The 18,941-nt window shown below is 44.1% G+C and overlaps 1 protein-coding gene across 1 annotated transcript; it reads left to right on the forward strand.

Annotated features, from left to right (window-relative positions):
- The first annotated feature begins 5,029 nt into the window (after positions 1-5,029).
- HAUS3 (HAUS augmin like complex subunit 3) lies at positions 5,030-17,297 on the forward strand. Its single transcript, XM_080666496.1, has 6 exons — positions 5,030-5,144; positions 5,798-5,854; positions 6,196-7,250; positions 8,483-8,922; positions 11,544-11,772; positions 16,001-17,297. The coding sequence occupies exons 3-6, from the start codon at positions 6,342-6,344 to the stop codon at positions 16,232-16,234; spliced, it is 1,812 nt and encodes a 603-aa protein (XP_080522622.1). The 5' UTR covers positions 5,030-5,144; positions 5,798-5,854; positions 6,196-6,341; the 3' UTR covers positions 16,235-17,297.
- Positions 17,298-18,941: the final 1,644 nt, after the last annotated feature.

Genomic DNA, 18,941 nt, shown 5'->3' on the forward strand with positions numbered 1-18,941 from the left:
GGGATCGAGCCCACAACCCAGGCATGTGCCCTTGACCCCAGTGGAACCCAGGACTCTTCAGTCCACAGGCCGATGCTCTATCCACTGAGCCAAATCGGCTAGGGCTGTGGTCGGCAAACTGCGGCTCGTGAGCCACATGCGGCTCTTTGGCCCCTTGAGTGTGGCTCTTCCACAAAATACCACGGCCTGGGCGAGTCTGTTTTGAAGAAGTGATGTTAGAAGAAGTTTAAGTTTAAAAAATTTGGCTCTCCAAAGAAATTTCAATCGTTGTACTGTTGATATTTGGCTCTGTTGACTAATGAGTTTGCCGGCCACTGGGCCAGGGCAATATATTTTTGTTTATTTGAGAGAGAGAGAGGAAGGGAGAGGGAGAGAGAGAAACATCAATGATGAAACTTTGATCGGCTGCCTCCTGAGTGCCCCCTACTGGGGATTGAGCTCGAAACTGGGCACGTGCCCTGATTGGAATCGATCTCCTGGTTCATAGATGGATGTTCAACCCCTGAGCCATGCTGGCTGGGCTGGGCTGGGGACAGCTCAGTCCCTACAGTGCTCCATGCCACCCAGGTGTCCTCGGTGGGTGCCCTTGGCCTGCCTCCGTGTGCCCATCTGCACAGCAGCTGCTGGCCCTCTGGACACCCCTGAGGCACCTTCCTTGGACCTGTCCTCAGCATCCCATCCCTGGAATGTCCTAGACATGGCCTCTGCCTCCTGCCCTCGGGACCTGCAGTGTGGGGAGGGGTGTGAAATGGCGCAGCCCCAGCTGGGGACAGACCCCAGCAGAGGACAGCAGGGGCAGAAATGCCTGCCCAGAGGGAGGGAGAGCTGGGCACCAGAACACGGCTGCCACACTGGACACGCAGCCACAGCAAAGGAGATGGCTGGAGGCGACCCACCGGCAGCTTTGGGGTGTCTTACGGGGGAGGATCGGTATCCCTCTTCTCTTCCACAGCAGCAGGCCGCAATACTCTGGCCTCTTGAGCCTGTGTGGGTCCCCCTGGGAGCACCCCTAGAAAACAAGGGCCTTCCTACTGGGATGCAGCTGGGTCCACATATAAAGGGGGCGTTTGGGTTCCAAATGTTAGTGACCCATAGTCACCACTTCCTCACTCGGCAGGAGGGTTTCAGGGGCTGAGCTGAGCACGTTCACATGATCAGCACAAATTCCATCTCCCTACTTCAGGCCTGGGTTCCAGCAGGCAACCCCAAGGGGGACCCCTGATCCATCTCCTAGGCAGCCAGAATGACCTCAGTGTTGTTGCTGCCCCATCACCTCTGGTGTGAATCCGGCACCTGCTCCCTCCCCATCCACGCCTATTCCTTCACCTGAGCCCACTCCCGCCCCTCTTCCCTGTCCCTCTGCACCCACCAACTCTCCCCAGCTCAGCTCACGGCTCACAGCTCAGCTAGGGCCTCCTCTGGGAAGTGGGCCCCGAGTCTCCCATGTCCCTTCCCGTCACATTTTTGCTGGGATTACGGCCATCCAGACTGGGTGCTGGTCTAACCTGGGCTTAGAGGCCCTTTCATGCTGCCAGCTCCTTCATTCCCGGTCCTGAGCCAGGCCAGGTGCCCTGGGCACACTGGCCCCACGGTATCTTCCCAGAACGTAACTAGGGTTATGCTCCTTGCCCATTTGGCTCCCAGTGGCTCTCAACCCCTCCCAGCTCAGTGCCTCCTGCCTCCTCATGCTGTCCTGAGGCTCTTTAGGAGGCCACACCCCCATCCCAGCCCCTCTGCTGCCCGCGTCCCCCCACAGACATCCTGAACACACACACACACCAACCTCCCATGCCATCTTGGTGAGCTACCGAGTTTGAGGACTGAGGTTTCACCTCTGTCACCTGAATATCAACATGACGGAAGACCAACTTCGCCTACCCTCCTCCCACCCGCAGAATGAGCGTGCCTTCAGCTCCCTCAGCATAGGAAGGCCAGTAGGAAGAAGGGCCGATTTCTTGTTCAGCTGGAAACGGAGTCACCCAGCCATGTGCTCTCTGGCCAGCAGGCCCAGGGTTCTGCCCTCGGCCGGCTCTCTGCCCCTCTGCCCACGTACCCTGAGCCAGCCCCCTCCTCTCTCCCCAGTGCACCAGGCTCCCCTGTACCTGCCTCTTGGCACTTTTCGTTAATTTTGCTGCAGAATCAAGCTTTTTCTTTTTTTTTAATTTTTTTTTTTATTGATGTCTGAGAGGAAGGGTGAGGGAGAGAGAGAGAGAAACATCAATGATGAGAATCATTGACTGGCTGCCTCCTACGAGAACCTGCAACCCAGGCATGTGCCCTGACCAGGAATTGAACTGTGACCTCCTGGTTCATACATCGAAGATCAACCACAGAGCCATGCCGGCCGGGCCAGAATCAAGCTTCTAAGAAGTCTCAGAATGTCGCTCCTCTGCTTGGACACGCCCCCTCTCCCCATGGCTTGAAGGATGGCCCCTTGAGTGTGGCTCTTCCATTCTGCCATCATCACTGAAAACGACGACATCTGAAACCAAATGCTCTTTAACATCAGGCTGCAGTTTAAACACACGTGAAAAGACATCGTCCAAAACCTAACACGCTTTTAATATTAGCGGGGGAAGAAAGACTCCTCCAGGAAGGAGGAAAAGCAGGGGGACGCCCTGGCACTGCAGCTGCGTTCAGGTGGACTTGGTCTGCTCCGTTCCCTGGGCCTCCTGGGGTGGGGGCGGGGATCGTCCCCAGGGGTTTTGAAGGGGGAAAGAGTTTGGCCTGGAATAGGTGTAATGTATTTCTGTCTTTGCTTCCCTGAGTTCCAAGTGCAGCCTCAAAGGCAGACATGCCCTAGTAAGTCAAGGTTGCCAACAACCTTTCCAAGTCTATAGAGTTGAACCTGTTGTGTTTGTCATTGTGCTCCTCTGGGGACTGATCCATTGGTTTTTACTTGATATTTTTATGTTTGGGGCTTTTGTTTTTTGTGGGTTTTTTTTTCCGGCCCCACTAACATCTTTCAAACCATTAACTATGGTCAGTAATTCAAAATCACATGGAGAATTTGTGGGCCCAAGAAATGAACCAGGCGTCACTAGGAAAAGTGGGCTTCTAGAACAACCTCGTGTGCTTGGGGTCTCCCCCCTCCTGTCCCCCAGGGATCTTTTTAGCATCTTCTGTCTTCTCCAAGTTCCTCTTCACTGTCTATAAATATCCCCCAGTTCCTCCCATCGTAAAACAAAACAAAACCCAAACCCTCCCCCAAGCCCTGCATTCCCACCTCCCTCCCCTCTCTCTCCTTCAGTCTTTGCCTCCTCAGCAAAGTTTCTTGAAGGCCCTGCCTGCACCGCCTTCACTTCCTCCCTACAAGCCGGCTGAGCTATCTCCTGCCCCAGGACAACCCCAATCCCGGTCCCCACTGTTGGCTGAGGGGGTCCTGCTGGTCCAGGCTCTAACCTAGCCTTGCGGCTCACCTGCAGGCCCCGTCTTCTCCCATTGCGCCCAGGGGACCTCCCCGCAGCGATTGTTTTTCAGATCATTTCTGGCTTTATTGTCTTTTAGAAGAGAAGGATAGAAAGGTAAAACAGCCCTAATTGGTTTGGCTCAGTGGATAGAGCGTCAGTCTGCGGACTCAAAGGTCCCAGGTTCGATTCCAGTCAAGGACATGTACCTTGGTTGCATGCACATACCTAGTGGGGAGTGTGCAGGAATCAGCTGATCAATGTTTCTCTCTCATCAGTGTTTTTAACTCTCTGTCCCTCTCCCTTCCTCTCTGTAAAAAATCAATAATATATATATATATATATAAAGTAAAACAAATGAAGAATTAATAGAAAGTATCTTCAACTCAAGATTAATTTGTGATATCTGCCTTAGGACAGCCTTTTTCTCTCTCCTTAAACGCATTGAGAAAGATTATCTGCCCTTCCCATGTCACACTAGACTAGGACGTAGTCTAACAAGCCATTTGGAGTGGAGAGAAACCTTGCACATTTAGCGTTGGTTTGTAGAAGATTGGTAAATTTAAAAAAAAAAAAATTTTTTTTTTTTGGCCTGGCATAGATGTAAATGAGCCCCGCCCACTACAAGTGAGAACCCCAAAGGTCTGGGTTCATTGGACCGGAGGACATCAACCAGGTTTGCGTGGAACTTGGCAACCTCATTTCAGCGCTCTTTCCTTCATTGACTACACACAGCCTGCTTCTGGCCTCCTCCAGAAATGGTGTTCCCTCCTGAGTTTAAAACGTCTTAAAAGGTACGTCCAGATTCTCTATCAGGGGTCCTCAAACTTTTTAAACAGGGGGCCAGTTCCCTGTCCCTCAGACCGTTGGAGGGCCGGACTATAGTTAAAAAAAAACAACTATGAACAAATTCCTATGCGCACTGCGGGCCCGGGACAGGCAGCGGCACCCGGCGGGCCGGATCCATGTCCTCGGCGGGCCGCATGTGGCCCGCGGGCCGCAGTTTGAGGACGCCTGCCTAGGTCTTTGTCATCCAGGGTAGGAACTCGGAGAAGACAGAAGATGCTAAAAAGATCCGCTTTTGCTCAGAGGTCAGGCGAGGGCTGACCCTCAAACTGCTTTTGCAAAATAAGGGTCATCATGAGATGGTAAAGCGAGTAATGAAACAAGAGACCCCCAGGCACTGCTCCGACCGCTTTAGACTGATGGCCCGCTCATTCCCACGCCTTCTCCGAGGGGCTCTGACCGGACACGGGTGCGGGCCGGGGCTGCCCGGGTCACGCAGCAGGCGAGCGATCGGGTTGGCTCCGCCCGCGCTCCCGACAGCTGGGCTGTCGCCTAAAAGACTCTCGTCAGGGGGCGGGGGTTGGGGACCGGGAGAGCGGGTGGCTGACCTGAGCGGAGGAGCCCGCGGCGCGGGAAGAGCCCAGGTCTGCGGGAGGCTGGACCTCAAAGCCCAGCCGGGACCGCGAGGCCGACCTTCCCCGAGACCTCAGCCCCGCCCCCAAGCACCTGGCCCCGCCCCTGAGACAGGAAGCCAATCAGCGCTCGCCCTGAAAGTAGTTGCCCGCCTACTGCGGCCCTGCGGTGGTCTATTCCGCGCCTGCGCAGACAGTCGCCCCGCGGTTCCAACTGGGTCCTCTGCGCGCGCGCGGCGAAGCGCTCCCGTGAGGCAGTGCGAGGCGAGGCGCGGAGCGCGGCGGTGGCCGCTGAGGGGCGCGGGCTGAGCTTCCTGAGGTGAGTGTCGTCCGCCTCGCGGTCCTGGGCCGTGCGGGGGCGCGGGGCTGAGGGAGCGGCGTCGACCACTGGACCGCCTCCTCTTTTGTCCGGACGCCCCTGGGACTCTCAGGAGCGCGAGGAGCGGCGCCGTCGGAGTCCGCCGGGACCAGCGGCTGGGGTGCGGGGGAGGCCGCGGCGGGGGGGCGCCAGGGGCCGGGGGTGAAGGCGGAGGCGCCAGGGGCGTCGGCGGGAGAGCGGCGGCCGGGGGTGAAAGCGGGGGGGCGCGGGTTGAGGGAGCGAGGGGCCACGGGTGAGGGCGGGGACATGGCGGGTGCCGGCGGGAGAGCCAGGGACTCGGGGGCGGGGCATGGGGTCCCGCGCTGGTCCTGAGGCGCGGGGGTGGGGGACGCGGGCAGACGCCCCGAGCGCCGCGCTGCCAGTGTCCCCGCGGGTAGGGCCCCTTGTCCTCGGCGCGTATTCGGTGTGTTTTACGCGCCGAAAGTGCAGGACAGACAGACCAGGCGCCGCCGGTGAAGGTGGGTGGGTAGGTGATGGCGTCGCGGTGACTGAGGGGGGGGGGTGCGGGGGGCATTGTCAGGTCACCGCGGCTCAGGTCTTCCGTGCTGTCGGGGTGCGGGCAGTTCCTGACGCTTCGTTTTTCCCGGCACCAGGTGATCCGGTCTGGGGCGACTCTGGAGTGAATGGCGGAGACCGATTCGGCCGCTGCGGTGAGTTGGTGGTTGACCACGTTTGTTTCCGTTTCTTAGGAAGGGCAGGCAGGGGAGGGAGGCTGCCCCACTGCACGGCGCTTGGTCTTCGTTTGGAGTTGCACGTGGAGCTGCTGTTCCGGACGCTGCAGTGCGTTGTGAACCGCTCTGCTTTGGGGAAACAGGAGGTGTCCGTTAAAGCCACACCCTAATTGCTTATTCTGCTTCTCTTTCCCATCAAACGTTTCCGATTCAGCTGCCTCTGGGTTAGATGTTCCCGGTGTCATTGGATATTTTTACCTACGTTGTCCTTGTAAAGTCGCCTTCTCTGTGGTCTAACACTTGTTTTTTTCCTCCCCTAGGAGAAATCATTGTATATTCTAAAAGTATGTTCCCCTTTCTCTATGGACCTAACATAAAATTAGCTCTGTTTGTGTATTTGGATTTGTTTTCTAAATATCAGTACCGTAGACCCATAGCGGTTACAGAACATTTGGGGAGTTAAACCATGAGTTGTGGAAAAGACTTGGTGGAAACGTTAAAGAAAATTGGCTATCCCAAAGCTGATGTTCTTCATGGGGAAGATTTTGACTGGTTGTTTGAGACCGTGGAAGGTGAGTCATTTTTGAAGTGGTTTTGTGGGACCGTGAATGAACAGAACGTGTTGTCTGAAGAAGAACTGGAAGCTTTCAGCGTTCTTCAACAATCTGGCAAGCCCATTCTGGAAGGAGCAGCGTTGGACGAAGCTCTTAAAACCTGTAAAACTTCTAATTTGAAGATACCTACCCTGGATGACAAAGACCTGGAGAAATTAGAGGATGAGGTTCGAACTCTGCAGAAATTAAAGAACCTAAAAATTCAGCGACGTAACAAATGTCAGTTGATGGCCTCGGTAACTAGGCACAAGTCCCTGAGGTTAAATGCTAAAGAAGAAGAAGCCACTAAAAAGCTGAAGCAGAGTCAAGGAATTCTAAATGCTGTGACTGCTAAGATTAAGAATGAGCTTCAGGCTCTTACCGATGGAGTTGCAAAATTGATGGTGTTCTTCAGACCTTCGAATTCTGGTCAAGGGACAAACCCTCTGGTGTTCTTATCTCAGATTTCCTTGGAAAAATACCTCAGCCAAGAAGAGCAATGCACAGCAGCATTAACCTTATATACCAAAAAACAGTTCTTTCAGGGTATACAAGAAGTATTTGAAAGTTCAAATGAAGAAAATTTCCAGCTTTTTGATATACAAGCACCATCTATTTATGATAACCAAGAAATCCTTGAGGAGAGGCGGCTAGAGATGGCTAGGCTGCAGCTAGCATACATTTGTGCTCAACATCAGTTAATTCACTTGAAAGCTCGTAACTCGAGCATGAAATCAAGTATAAAATGGGCAGAGGAGAATCTTCCTAGCTTCACCAGCAAAGTAAGTATGAGAAATTACGTGAGCATTGTAATTTTTAGTAGTGGATATAGTAGATATTAAAGTGTTTTAGGAAGGAGGCTATAGGAAGTCATTACGTTTTCTTTGTTCAGTGCTTAGTTGTGATGGGTGTCAGTGTTTCATACAAATAGATCCTCCTATTAGTGGAGGGCAGAAATAGTAATTATAGCCCCAACCACATTATCTAACTAATTTTAAACAAAAGTATTTTTGTATTTGAATTTGAAATTGTGTTGATTTCAGATACAGACACACTGGAATTTCCTTTTTTATGATGTATGAACCTTATTTTTATGAGTAAAGAGCCTTGTTGCTGTGTTATTGTATTCTGCCTTGTTTGCTCTGACCAGAATATAGTGCTAATGAAGTCAGAGATCCAGTTCAGTGGACTGGAAACCCTGATTCTTTGTTGAGAATGTATAGCTGTATTGCAGATAGTCATTTGCTGTCTTGGACAGCTTGCCTTATTGATAATTTAACCACTAGATAGTTGAGTAAAAATACAACTTTCTGAGCCCTGACTGGGTAGCTCAGTTGGTTGGAACATTGCCCCATGCGCCAAGGTTGCTAGTTTGGTCCCTGCTCAGGGCATGCACAAGAAACCACCAATGAATGAATAGATACGTGAAACTACATGAAACAAATTGATGTCTCTTTGTCCTCTCTCCCTCTCTCATCTCCCTCCCTCCCTCTTCTTTCCTCCCCCCTCCCTTCCTCTTTATAAAATAAAATAAATTAAAAAACAAACAACTTTCTGAAACTGAATACCAGTTACCACAACTGACAAACTTTGGAATAATGTATGAAGTCCTGTTAAAGACTTTTAGAATTGTTAAAATCAGCTGACAAACTAGGAGAATAGCTAGTGATTAATTTTGAGAAAAATTGAAATAGTATACATTTGCAATTAGTGAGTAGTGTGCTAATAATTTTTATTAAGACAAGAATGAAAAGATCTCTATTTTGCTAAACATTACTGTGTATATATATATATGGTAGTAATAGCATTAAAATTTAGCAATTCATACTGCCTTTACCCTTGACTTGATCCACACTTTTTCTTTTTAAACTGTGATTTTGGCTTTTGCTAATAGGAAATTGTTTTTTATTATTGAGCGTATTATCTGCTAATCTAAAATGGAAAGTGAAAATAATTTTAAAACTACTTGAACTTTGTACATATAGTTTGAAATATAATTGCTTTCTTTGTGTAGGTTCTTGGAAAAGATCATTTGGATGCTAAAATTTCCAGCTTGAACACTCAGATTCTGAAACTCAAAGAACAAATTACTCATATAAAAGACAAAAGTTTGCCTGCTGTGGTAAAAAAGAATGCCCAGTTATTGAATATGCCAGTTGTGAAGGGAGATTTTGATCTGCAGATTGCCAAACAAGACTATTATACAGCAAGACAAGAGTTTGTTTTAAATCAGTTGGTAAAGCAAAAGGCATCGTTTGAACTTCTGCAGTTATCATATGAAATTGAAATGAGAAAGCATTGGGACATACATCGTCAACTTGAAAAATTGGTTCATGAACTTAGTCAAAGTAATATGATACTCAACAAGCAATTAGAAATGCTAGCTGATACATCAGTATCTCAGCAGATAAATCCAAGGAATACCATTGATACCAAGGATTATTCTACTCACAGGTATGCTTCGTTGTTTCTGTTGTAAGTAATTACTTTCCCTTTAGTTTTGTAAAACACTAGAGAGAGTTTGAGTGGAAATTGTGGAAGGTTAAAAAATTCTTTGCATTCCAAATTTGGCCTTTTTATTTTCCCACTTTTCTATGCCTCTTTTTCCTTTTTTATTTTATTTATTTATTTTTTTGTATTTTATTGATTTTTTTACAGAGAGGAAGGAAGAGGGACAGAGAGTCAGAAACATCGATGAGAGAGAAACATCGATCAGCTGCCTCCTGCACACCTCCTACTGGGGATGTGCCCACAACCAAGGTACATGCCCTTGACCGGAATCGAACCTGGGACCCTTCAGTCCGCAGGCTGACGCTCTATCCACTGAGCCAAACCGGTTTTGGCTCTTTTTCCTTTTTTAATTACTTGCTCCCTTTACCATTCATGTTAAATGTGGAAGTAGCTTCTGTAGAGCTTAGAGAATTGGGTTGGAGGAATGAATATATACCAGGTCTTAATCATCTTTAACACCATTAGATGCCTTATTATAGATTGGGGGCAGGAGTTTACGGCAGGAAGTTTGAATACAGTTTATGTACAATAGGTATTGCTGGATAGAGAATTGACTGCATTTGGAGAAGGTAGCAGTAGAGAGGGGAGAAGACTTCAATTCTGTGTCTAGTCAGGTGAATCACTGAGAATGAATGCTAGCTCCCCACCTTTTCTGAATGTAAGCAATTGATGGTATGGGGATACTGAAATTGGAGGGCTAAAGTAGTCAAAGGCCTTGCCTGGCCGGCGTGGCTCAGTGGTTGAGTGTCAACCTATGAACCAGGATGTAATGGTTCAATTCCCGGTCAGGGCACATGCCTGGGTTGAGGGCTCGAGCCCCATTCGGGGCATGCAGGAGGCTTCCGGTCAAGATTCTCTCTCATTGATATTTCTATCTCTCTCCCTCTTCCTTCCTCTCTGATATCAATAAAAATATATTTAAAAACTAACAAAAACAAAGGTCTCAAAAATCTGGACCCCACTCCTGATTTTTCTTTAGGACAAGAGGAAAATCATCTAATACTTTGTGTGTTTTTTTATTAATGAAACGAGGGGCCTAGATAGGGCTGCCTCATTGCAAAATTTCAGAGGGTGGCATTGACATCGTGATTTATGTGAATGTTGTCCCCTGGAATTGTGTGTTCCCACAAGAACAAAGTTGGCAATCTTGGGCTTGACTAGTTTTATGACATCTGTTGCAACTTGTTAAAATAATTAAATATGTATCAGCTCTACAGAAGCTACTTTCACATGAATATATGTTACATATATAATTATAATAAAGCCCTAATATGCAAATCGACTGAATGGCAGAATGACCGGTCGCTATGATGTGCACTGACCACCAGGGGGAGGTGACCAGCGGTGGCAATTGGGGGGCAGGACCGGCCAGTGGGCGGTGCCAGGCCGCCAGCCAAGGTGGGGGGAGAGGGGGAGGGTTTAAGGCCCCCCCCCCACCATCTCCCTGCCCACCAGTCGCCTCACAGATCGGCCCTGATCGCCGGTCAGGCCTAGGGACCCTACTCTATATATTGGGAACAGTCGCTTAGATTTAAAAATTAAAACCTGGCAAGGCTACTCTAACACTGAAAAAACGAGATGATGCAGCGATGACATGCATAGACTCTGGCTTGCACATTTTGTGGTCAGCCCTGATTCTGACACTTAGAACTGTGTGACAAAGCCAATTACTTAACTTCTCTCTGCTTCAGTTTTTCCACCCATAAGATGGGGGAAATGGTACTACTGCCTCAGAAGGATCATGTTATGTACTACTTTTTATAATCAGGGCAAAAAAAATGTAGCTGCCCATACAACAGCAAGATGCCTTCCACCTGTATGAAAAGTATGGTCACTGGTGCATGCAGCGTCCCAGATTGCGAGGGGGATGTCTGACTGGTGGTTTAGGCCCAAGGGCACAGGCTGGGCTGAGGGACCCCCCCCCCCCGCCCCCCGCATGAATTTCATGCACCGGGCCTCTAGTGTGTGTGTGTGTATAAAATTACAAGGAAAAGAGCGACCCTTTTGGTCAGATATGAAGTGCTGTCTCAGTTTTCCATTTGCCCAGTAGGATTTTTCTGCCATTAATGTTTGAAGTGGTAAAGTGGCCTCCTGGCTTATCAAGATTGAAATAGCAAGTTTGCTATTACTATTTCTTAGCTCTTTGTTGTTTATTTTTTAAATATTTTACTTTAAAAAATGTATTGGTTTTAGAGAGAAAGGGTAAGGGAGAGAGAGAGAAACCCCCATGCTAAAGGAACATTGATCGGCTGCCTCCTTTATGCCCCCTACTGCTGAACTCTCCCTCCCCCCTCCGCAACTAGGGCATGTGTCCTGACCGAGAATTGGGAATGGAACCGTGACTTCCTGGTTCAGAGGTTGACACTCAGCCACTGAGCCACACTGGCTCAGCGAGATAGTATTTTAGTTGGAATGTTTTTAGTTGCTTGGTTTAACAGCATACAGATTAATATTTTTTTAAGTTGTTAGCTATCCCAAAAGATGGCCCCATACAGTGGATTGTAATTTTGAAAACTATACTGACTTTAGGGTTTCTTTCTCTAATTTTTATTTTCACATTTTAGGCTTCATCAGCTTTTAGAAGGAGAGAATAAGAAGAAAGAATTGTTTATAACCCATGAAAACCTGGAGGAAGTGGCTGAGAAATTAAAACAGGATGTTTCTTTAGTACAAGATCAATTGGCAGTATCTGCTCGAGAACATTCTTTCTTTCTGTCCAAACTGAATAATGATGTGGACATGCTTCGTGATGTTTTGTATCAAGGAGGAAACCATCCTTTGCTTAGTGATCAGGTGGGTGCTTGCCATACATAGTATTTAAAAATGGTTTAAAAATAATGGTCATTGTAAAGGATACGAAAGAAAACGTTCATATGAGGAAAATATTACCCCAAATCCTATTGCCCTAATGCAAAGTTTATTTTTTTACATACCATATTTTTTGTTCACATGTAGGTACATTTTTTCAGGTAGTTTTTATAGTGTACACAAAATTCTTAAATTTATGAAGTATTTCAGACATACAAGGAAATGTAATACTAATGCTAAGAATTAAAATAGTAATTATAAAACCACCCCTGTAATTTTTTCAACTGCCTTAGCAAATACAGGATTAGACATATCTTTAAAATACTGTGTATACTTAGTGATAGAATACTCCTCCTAATAGTGTTCCCCTCTCTATGCTTGCTTTTATCATTTGCTTGTTTTTATTTGTAGTTTTATTAGACATATATTCCTAGACTATATTGTATGTTTTGAGCTTTATATACATGGTATTATTTTATATGTATTATTCAGTAACTTGTTTGTTTTTTTTAATCCTCATCCAAGGATATGCTTTAATTGATATTTATTTATTTATTTATTTATTTATTTATTTATTTATTTATTTATTTATTTTTGGAGAGAGAGGAACATTGATGTGTATGTTCCCTGACCAGGAATTGAACCTTCAACCCTTTGGTCTGTGGGCTGATGCTCTAACCATTGAGCAACCGGCAAGGGCCACAAAAACTTTCTAATTTGATGTAGTTGCTTATTCAGTTTGGTTGTTCTATAATTTAGTTGTAATTCCAGTTTGGACCTGGGAGGAGGTAAGGGTAACTTCCACCTACTCTACTGTCACCTTGGATCTCCAATTTATTTTTAATTTTTGTCAGGTACTCAAGTAAAGTATGAGTATATGTTACTTGAAGAAAACCCACTACTGAATAAACTTAACCAGTGTTCCTTATACAGTTTTGGATATGTCCATAGCACAAGTCTAAATAATTTTCTTAATTTTTAATGTTACAGCACTATTGATTTAATTATTGTGTCATAATTTCTGTAACCATTTCACCATTGCTGGATACTGTGATAGTCTTTTTCTTGTTTGCTCTTGAATGACATCATATGTATCTTGTGTATATAGCCTTTTGTTGTTGAATACTTTCATTTGGATGAATTCTTGGAAGTAGGATTATTGGGTTTCTTGAATGTGCACTTTTTCTTTGGCCTTTGATACTGCCATATTGCTTTTTAAAGCCACCAGTATAATTTAAATGTCAACTATTGATCAAATGGTATACTATCAATTTATGAATTGCTAAGAAAAAAATTTTTTCTGTTAAACTGACACAATACATTCTTATTTAGATTTTTTATTTTATACTTACATCTTTTAGGTGTAGATAGACACATATTTTGAATATACATTAAAAGGGGGAAAATAGCCAATTTAAATATGGTATTTCTAAAGCTCCACATTTAGTTCAATTATTCTGTGTTGTAGGGTTGTTTTTTATTCCTCACTAGGATATATTTTTTTCCATTCATTTCTATAGAGAGTGGAAGGGAGGAAGGAGAGGGGGGGGGGAAGAGAGAGAAACATCCACCTGAGAGAGACACATCAATTAGCTGCTTCTCACCACTACTGGTGCTGGGGAACCTGCAACTGAGGTAGGATGCCCTTGACTGGGAATTGAACCCAAGGGCTGATGCTGTAACCACTGTGCAACTGGCCAGGGCCTCGTATGTTACTTTTTGACTCAAAGTTGTAGTCTGTATTTTTTCACAATAAACATTAAGAATGTTGGTGATAGCAAAACAAACAAACCAAAACAATAATCAGATTAAAAGGTAGGCTAATGACTTGAAGGGATATTGCTCCAAAGAAGACATACAAATGGCTAACAGGTCATCAGGGAAATGCATCAAAACCACAGTGAGATACTACCTTAAACCTGTTGGCTATTATCAAAAAAGGAAAGACGGGAAGTCTTTGTGAGGATGTGGAGAAATCGAAACACTTGGACGCAGTTGGTGGAAATGACAGGTGGTGCAGCTGCTGTGGAAAGCAGTTTGGAGGTTCTGCAAACGAGAACTACCATGTCACCCAGCAATCCCACTTCTGGGTGTTTAAACTAAGGCACTGAAAGCAGGATCCCAAACAGATAATTAGCACTCATATGTTCATGCAGGACTACTCATAATAGCCAAGGTGTGAAAACAACCTAAATGTCTATCAGTGGAAGAATGGATAAAGAAAATGTGGTATATACATACAATGGAATATTTCTCAGCCTTAAAATCTGCAGTATGTGACAACATAGGTGAACCTTGAGGAAATTATGCTAAGTGAAATAAGCTAAGTCACAGGGACAAATGCATGATTCCACTCATGAGATATGTAAACTAATCAGACTCATAGAAGCAAAGAATAGAATAATGGTTGTTAGAACTGGGGAAGGAGAAATGGGGAGTTTTTAATCAGGCATAAAGTTTCAGTCATGCAAGATGAAAAAGTTCTAGAGGTCTGCTGTCTAACACTGTGCCTATATTTAACAGTACTGTATTGGCCTCTTAAGAGGGGAGATCTGTTAAGTGTTCTTACCACAATACATTTTTTTTTCATGTTGGTGATACAACATTTCTTAAGAATATATCTGTTCAATAACAATTACATGGTGTTCTCCAATATAAAAATGCATGTTAATTTCAGATATGTTAACATGTGAAACATTGTATTCTAAAATAGGATGATTTTACTAAATCTTATTGGAGTATCATGATTCAGTTTTCCCCTAGCCCAGTGAGGTACAAAATGCCATCCATTTTAACTTACATTTTTATTGTTAATGAAGTTGAACATTTTCAGTATTTATTGGAGTGTTATTTTAGCAACTGTTATTAAGATCTTTAGCATTGAAATTAAAGGTGAGATTGTTTCTCATTGTATTAAGGTTTACCAAATTTTTCCTCAAAAGGAGACCACTTAACGTAGATACTACTTGATTTTTTAAAATATATTTCTTTATTGATTTCAGAGAGTAAGGGAGAAGGAGAGAGAGAGAGAAACATCAATGATGAGAGAGACTCATGGATTGGCTGCCTCCTGCACGCCCCCCACTGGGGATCAAGCCCGCAACCCAGGCATGTGCCCTTGGCCGGAATTGAACCTGGGACCCTTCAGTCCGCAGGCTGACGCTCTATCCACTGAGCCAAGCCGGCTAGGGCACTACTTGATTTTTTAAAAATGTAATTTAAGTATTGCTGTCTGGCATTTATGACGTTAAGCTGTCATTCTTGAACTTGTACATTAGAATTATCAGGGAGCCTGTTGAAATGTAGCTTCCTGGTCCTGTTGCAGAGTTTGAGTAATTTACTTTTTTTTTCTTTTAATCCTCATCTGAGGATATTTTTTCCATTGATTTTTAGAGTGACACAGAGAGAGAAACTTGGACGTGAGAGAGACTCATCATTTGTTTGCCTCCGCTCTTGCCCGGACTGGGGCCAGGTACCTGCAACCACGGTACATGCCTTTGACCAGGAATTGAACCCGCAATTCTTCATCTGTGGGCTGACGCTCTAACTACTGAGCAAAACTGACCAGGGCCAGAGTTTGAGTAATTCAGTGTGAGTTAGGTATAGGAATCTGTATTCGTAACAAGTGCCCCAGATTATAACCATGCTGAGAACCTGTGGCAGGTTATGAGGGAGGTAGAGCTACAGGTTTTCTGAGAACCTCTTTGGTAAGTAATACTGGCTGTAAATTCATAGGAGTAAATACTTGTTAGACCGCCATGGAAACTTGGTAATAAGCTGCTTTTAATGTTAGGAAGTGAGAAGGATTGTTGAGTATCATGTATAGTTTTATCTTCTATAACAATTTGGAAAAAAAGGGAAAATGGAGATTTTTGTTGAGGTAGTTCAACAAACAGTACTTGGAACATGGTAGGCATTCAGGAATACTAGTGTCTGTTGAATGTGTGAGTGTGCAGAACAGTTTTTACACAACAGTTACTCCTCAGGGAGGGAGAGCTTGCTTTGAATCACTTAAAATTGCCTATCAGGAGTTGCTGCAATTGATCTTACATAAAATTTATATTAAACCTATGGATTTTTAATTGAGGGTCATTTAGTGTTAAAATGGTGGGAATGATTACGTCGTTTATATTTTTTCCATATAAGTTGCATTTTAAATTTATGGTGTTGCAATAGAGCTCTTGCATTAAAAGCATTTTAATTTTCCTTTTAGGAGTTAACGGAGCGGTTTCATCAAGTGGAGTCTCAGCTGAATAAGCTAAATCATCTTCTCACTGACATTCTTGCTGATGTAAAGACAAAAAGAAAAATTTTGGCATCTAATAAACTGCATCAAATGGAAAGAGAATTATATGTATATTTTTTTAAAGATGAAGATTATCTGAAAGAGATCGTGGAGAATTTAGAAAACCAATCAAAGATTAAGGCTGCTGATCTCAAAGATTGAAAATTACTACATACTGAATCTTTACTACATATGCTATGTTTTACATATTAGGAGGAGAATATAGCTAATGAACACTACTAAGAATTTAAGTTCGAGGTCAATGGGACATTTAATTTAATGAATTCAAGTATTATATCAGTTTGTTTTTTTTTCTTTCCATAACATGTTTGTTCAGAATACCAGTGCTTAATATGACTTGAACATTTGGCGCCACTTAGTCCTGGTAACTTTGTACTTATCAGAAAAACACATTACAATAGCTGTCCCCTTATCTGCAGTTTTGCTTTCTGCTGTTTCAGTTACCCGCAGTCAACTATAGTCTGCAAATCCTATGTGGAAAATTCCAGAAATAAATAGTTCATAAGTTTTTTTGTTATTTTTTTAAATATACATTTTTTTTTATTGATTTCAGAGATGAAGGTAGAGAGAAAGAGAGAGACATCAATGATGAGAGAGAACCATTGATCAGCTGCCTCCTGCATACCCGCAACCCAGACATGTGCCCTGACCAGGAATCGAACCGTGACCTCCTGGGTCATAGGTCAATGCTCAACCACTGAGCTACGCCAGTTAGACTAGTTCATAAGTTTTAAATTGTGTGCTGTTCTGAATAGTGTGATGAAATTTCACGCCCACCTGCTCTGTCTAGTCTGGGACGTGAATCATCCTTTTATCCAGCATGTCTGCACTGTGCTACCTGCCTGTTAATCACTTAACTGTCTTGGTTATTGGATTAGCTGTTGCAGTACTTGTGTTCAAGTCACCCTTACTTTACTTAATAATAGCCTCAAAGTGCAAGCATAGTGATTCTGGCAATTCACATACACCAAAGGGAAGCCATACAATTCTTCCTTTAAGTGACTATGTATGTACTGTAAAGGAAAAAGTGTGTGTTTTTTTAATAGAGTTGTATCTCTCTACTAATTTTTTTAGAAATAGAAATATTCTGTTAAATGTTTTTAAATTTTGTAGAACTTTGAATCAGCATTGTTAAAGCTGTAAGTTTAATATATGGGATAGCTAAGTCTGTATTTGACTGTAAAGTAAAATTCTGTCACTCTGACTGTATTCCCTCATCATTTTCTCCTATAGACTTTGAGATTTAATGTTCTTACTTAGACCACAGCAAATGTCAAGTCTCCTTGGCCCATTGTTCATTTTACAGGCAGGGTCCTCGGGCCTCAGCATTTCTGCAAGACATTTCAGCGCCGCTTTAACTTCAGTGTGACTTACACATGAATGACTTCCAAATGAAATTTCGAAATTTCTTAGAAGTGCTTGCTCAAAGGATGCATAATGCTTTTTTAAAACAATCCTCACCCAAGGAGCGAGGATATTTTTTTCCATTGATTCTAGAGAGTGGAAGGGAAGAAGGTGGGGAGAGAGGGAGAAATGATGTGACAGAGACACATTGATTGGTTGCCTCCCACAGGCCGCTACTGGTGGCAGGGATTGGACCTGCAACCCAGGTACATGCCCTTGATCAGAAATCAAACCTGAGCTTCCCCCTGCCCCTGTGCAGGTGAGCCTTTAACCACGGAGCCACACCCACCAGGACAGATGCATAATGCTATTTTAATTAGTTTCTTCGGTGTGAAAAAAACGTTGGACTGTAATAGTCGGGATACAAGTGTATTTGAACAAATAGAAGTTATTTTAAGATTTGGTATGAAATAATTTGAAGTAGCTTATCAGTTATTACATCAAATGCTGCTTTAATGCCTGATTTATACATGGCCTCTCTTCTATGTCATGTAAGTTTTATAGAAAGATACAGGTATTACTTTCAAGAATGACCTGCCCTTGATATCTAAAAACGTAGAATGTGATCTTTTTCTTTTTTAAAAAATATATTTTATTGATTTTTTTTACAGAGAGGAAGGGAGAGGGATAGAGAGTTAGAAACATTGATCAGCTGCCTCCTGCACACCTCCTACTGGGGATGTGCCCGCAACCAAGGTACATGCCCTTGACCAGAATTGAACCTGGGAACTTTCAGTCCGCAAGCCGACGTGCTATCCCCTGAGCCAAACTGGTTAGGGCTAGATTGATCTTTATGGAATTTTTCAACCATAACTATCAGAAAATGGGTATGCATAGGTGACAGATGAGCCCTGATAATTTTTGTAATGTATTGAACAAAAATGTTTTGCCAGCTACTGCATTTGTACATTATTTAAAATTTATGAAGTAAATCTTAAATGTGCTTGCAAAAACATTTCCCCCCGATTCTACCTTGGACTAGATAATGAAAAATTTTCTGCAGCAATGTGGAAAAATATGTCGCCTGTTTCCTGGTTAATGAAATAAATTCTGTTTAGTGCCAAATATGTTAGATAACCAACCAGCTATTTGGTGATTGGTGCTGTGGCTTCCATACCTTCATGCTCGCAGCCTCGGGGCCCAGTATAGCTGAGCAGAGCAAGTGAAAGGATGTTGGGTGGTGTGTCATAATCATGCAAGTCAGTTAGAAATAACTATGTCATTAGGTTTGTGTATGTGAAGATTATAACAACAAACTAGGAAGTAGTTGAGTCAATTGCTTCACAATTGGTTAACTAGAAAACATGTTCTTTGTTACTTATATATCACAATACCCCCAAAGGAACCTCTAACCATTGCTTTCTTCTTACGATCCTATGTGTAAAAGGGACAGTTTATACCTATTTCTTGTGGTTTTTAATACAAACATTTTTATGAATGTCTC

Source organism: Plecotus auritus, assembly GCF_963455305.1.
Source record: "Plecotus auritus genome assembly, chromosome: 1".
NCBI lineage: Eukaryota > Metazoa > Chordata > Mammalia > Chiroptera > Vespertilionidae > Plecotus > Plecotus auritus.